Source organism: Stegastes partitus, unplaced genomic scaffold, assembly GCF_000690725.1.
Source record: "Stegastes partitus isolate 25-593 unplaced genomic scaffold, Stegastes_partitus-1.0.2 Scaffold1146, whole genome shotgun sequence".
Lineage (NCBI taxonomy): Eukaryota > Metazoa > Chordata > Actinopteri > Pomacentridae > Stegastes > Stegastes partitus.
The window spans coordinates 83,556-86,961 of NW_007578877.1; the positions used below are offsets into that span (position 1 = coordinate 83,556).

The window sequence follows — 3,406 nt, forward strand, 5'->3', positions numbered from 1 at the left end:
TACTGCAGCAGAGGTCGACCAATCAGGTTGGTCCTCGTCCTGTTTAGACAGAGTTAGTATGCAGAGCAGAGAGTGTGTGTTTTATTTTCTGTTTGAGTGTGTGTGTGCGTGTGTGTTTGTATGTGTATTTGTGTGTGTGTGTTGTGTGTGTGTTTAGTTGGTGTGTTTGTGTGTCCAGTGTGTGTGCGTTTGAATATAAAGTGGCGTTTTCTGCAAAAACTCAGGAAACAGCAGCTTCAGCAGTTTCTTCACTCAAACACGCCGCAGAATGTTTACTCTGGTACCGTCTGGAGTACTCGTACTTTACTGGAGTATTTTCCACTGTGTACTTGTACTGCAGTACTCCTGTCTGAAGCTGCAGTTACTGGATGTTTGACACGTTATGATTTTGAACAGAGGACATGTAAAAACCAGCTGCTCACATAATAATACATCACTAACAGTACTGGACACAGAATCTATTCAAATATACTTTGTGGTACTTTTATGTGTATTTGTGCTTTTCTTTGTCATGTTGTATTTAACTTTGGTTGTTTTGCATCTCATTTAGGTCATTTTACATGTTTTGTGGTTGTTTTGCAGTACATTTTGATTGTTTTACTTTGTTTTTTTTAAATCACATTTAGTTTTGGTCATTTTACAGGCTTTTATGTTTTTTGCATCATATTTTTGTAAGTCAACATTTTGTGGTTGTTTTGCAGTACATTTTGATTGTTTTACTTTGTTTTTTTAAAATCGCATTTAGTTTTGGTCATTTTACACGCTTTTATGTTTTTTGCATCATATTTTTGTAAGTCAACATTTTGTGGTTGCTTTGCATCACATTTAGGTCATGTTACATGTTTTTGTGGCTGTTTTGCATTTAGTTTTGCTTATTTTGCATCACATTTGGATTTTTCTACGTGTCTCTGTGTTTTATGCATTACATTTTGGTCATTTCACATGTTTTTGTGGTTGTGTTGCATCTAGTTTTGCTAATTTTGCATCACATTTCCGTTGTTATAGAGGTTTTTTGTGTTTGTTTTGTGTCACACTTTGATTGTTGAAACATCAATTGTTTTTCGTTTTGCATGTGTTTATGGTCGCTTTGTATCACATTTAGGTCATTTCACCTGTTTTTGTGGTTGTTTTGTGTCACATTTTGCTCATTTTGCATGTTTTTGTGGTTGTTTTGCATTTATTTTTGTTTATTTTTCATCACATTTTGATTGTTTTATGTTTTCTGAGTTTTTTTGCATCACATTTTGATCATTTCACACATTTTTGTAGTTGTCCTGTGCCACATTTTGCCTAATTTTACGTGTTTTGTGGTTGTTTGGCATTTAGTTTTGGTCATTCTGCGTCACATTTCGGTCATTTTCAAATGTACTTATTGTAAATATGTGAGATTTGCTTGTTTAAAATTTCTGTTTTTATTTCCAGTTCTCCTTGGAACTGAAAAACACGAGTTCTTATTTGATGCATTTGGACTTAAAATGATGTGCTGAATGAACGAAAAGCTAAGAATTCACTCAACTCAGTAAATTAAGTTTATATGAAACAAAACCAACATGGAAGCAGAGTAAAAACATTTTTAGTAGATTTAGAAAACAGAAATGGAGGAAAAATAGTTTAGTCTTTCATACATGTTAGATGATGTTTTTTCTTTTTAGAGTAATCAAAATAATTGTAGTCATGACAAAGGTTAGAGCTGAATTCACTCCCTGTAGACGTATCATTTAAATGCAAGTTCTCAATGAAAAATGAAGAAAAATTTTGAAAAAATGTAAAAGGAAAACGTGTTTATCTTTAACTGGTTGATTCAACTTAAGATCTTAAGTTCATTGAACTGATTTTCTCCAGTTGAATAGATTCAACCAGTTTTACAGTTTCTCAGCTTGGAAGTTGACTTTGAACTAGTTAATCAATTTAAGTGAAGTTAACTCACATTTTTAAGGCAGTAATGAACATACAATTATTTACAACTTAATAATAATATTAAGTTATAATAAAATAACTTAATAATACATAATGAGGAACCAACAAGACCTGAGTAACTGAAAACAATATTGATCAGTCTCAGTCCATTGATAGATGTTCTGTCCTAAACATGTGTCGAGGCTCCGGCTTCTGCAGATTTAGTTTCTGAACTTAGTTTTGTTCCAGTGTCGATTTAATGTTCCAGTATAAAGTATTTTTAATGTGTAACTGTGAGCAGATTAAAGAAACCCGACGGAGCTCAGTTCCTCTAAAACCGGCGGTCTGACCGAGCTGCTCAAAGTTGTCAAAGTTAAATTTTAATTTCAAGTTTTCGGGGGAACATAAAGTCAGAGCGGCTTCCTCACATTTGTCACAGCGATCCTCTGAAATTAAACTGAGCAGTGACTCTGTTTAAAACAGGAGAGTTTAAGAGACGTACCTTAAATCAACAGAAGAACTAAAAGGAAGACTGATCTTCAATTAGAGCCAAGGAGGAGGAGGAGGAGGAATCCTTCACCACGGAGCCGCTGAAACGAGATGAAGACTGGACCCAAAAAGAATCAGAACGTTCAAATGCTGCTCATTAAACGGTGAATTACGTTGCAATGATGAGTTTAGCTGCTTCACTATCCATTTCCTGACTTTAACATCTCCTAAAAACAATCAGAAACACCTGAAACACCAGCTTTAGCCACAAAACTCTGAATCACGATGACGAAACATACAATGAATAAACAGAAGTGCATACTTGAATGAAAAAAAGAACATTATGACCAATTTATTTAAAGTTAAAAGCAAAAAAAAAAAGCAGAAAGAAACTCACCCGATCATATTGAATACATCATCAGATAAAAGTATCAAAAAGTAAAAGTAACAGCACAAATAAAATCAGCTGATTGTCCCGTTAAAATATATATTTATCCTTAGAATACAGTCACGATTGAAAACATCTGGGGAAAAAAACAAACAAAGAAAACAGAGAAATGTAAGGCTGAAAAGGTGTTTTACAGTTCAAGGTCCTTAAAAGTATTTAAAGAAGAAAAGAAAAACACTCACAGCTTCATAACACCAGTAATAAAATAATAATAATAATAATAATAATAATAATAATAATAATAATAACAGAAAGGAACACGTGTTTACTGGCTGAAGGATAAAATAAAACCACCTGCGATCAGTTCAGTGACATGAAAACAATCAATACAGGAAGTGACTGATGAGGCTGAGCGATCAGATGACGGCGCGAAGGCTTCCGGTTCCAACCTTCTTCCTCAGCACCTCGACCAGACGCTCCAACCTGAGGAGGACGAGACCAGTTAGAAACCTGCAGCAGGACCACATGAGCAAAGGCTGAACACGCGACAGGAAAAGGCTCTGGATGTTCCTCCTGGTTGGAAAATAATCCTCCATAACTGGTCTAAGTCAGGCTTATCTGGTCTAAGTCAGT

At 34.7% G+C, this 3,406-nt stretch overlaps 1 protein-coding gene across 1 annotated transcript in view; it reads right to left on the reverse strand.

Annotated features, from left to right (window-relative positions):
- Positions 1–2,722: 2,722 nt before the first annotated feature.
- Positions 2,723–3,406, reverse strand: part of mipol1 (mirror-image polydactyly 1) — a 48,024-nt gene continuing 47,340 nt past the window's right edge. The window contains exon 10 of the mRNA XM_008296680.1: positions 2,723–3,256. Within this exon, the coding sequence (XP_008294902.1) occupies positions 3,190–3,256 (67 nt within the window). The 3' untranslated portion in view covers positions 2,723–3,189. The remainder of the gene's footprint in view (positions 3,257–3,406) is intronic.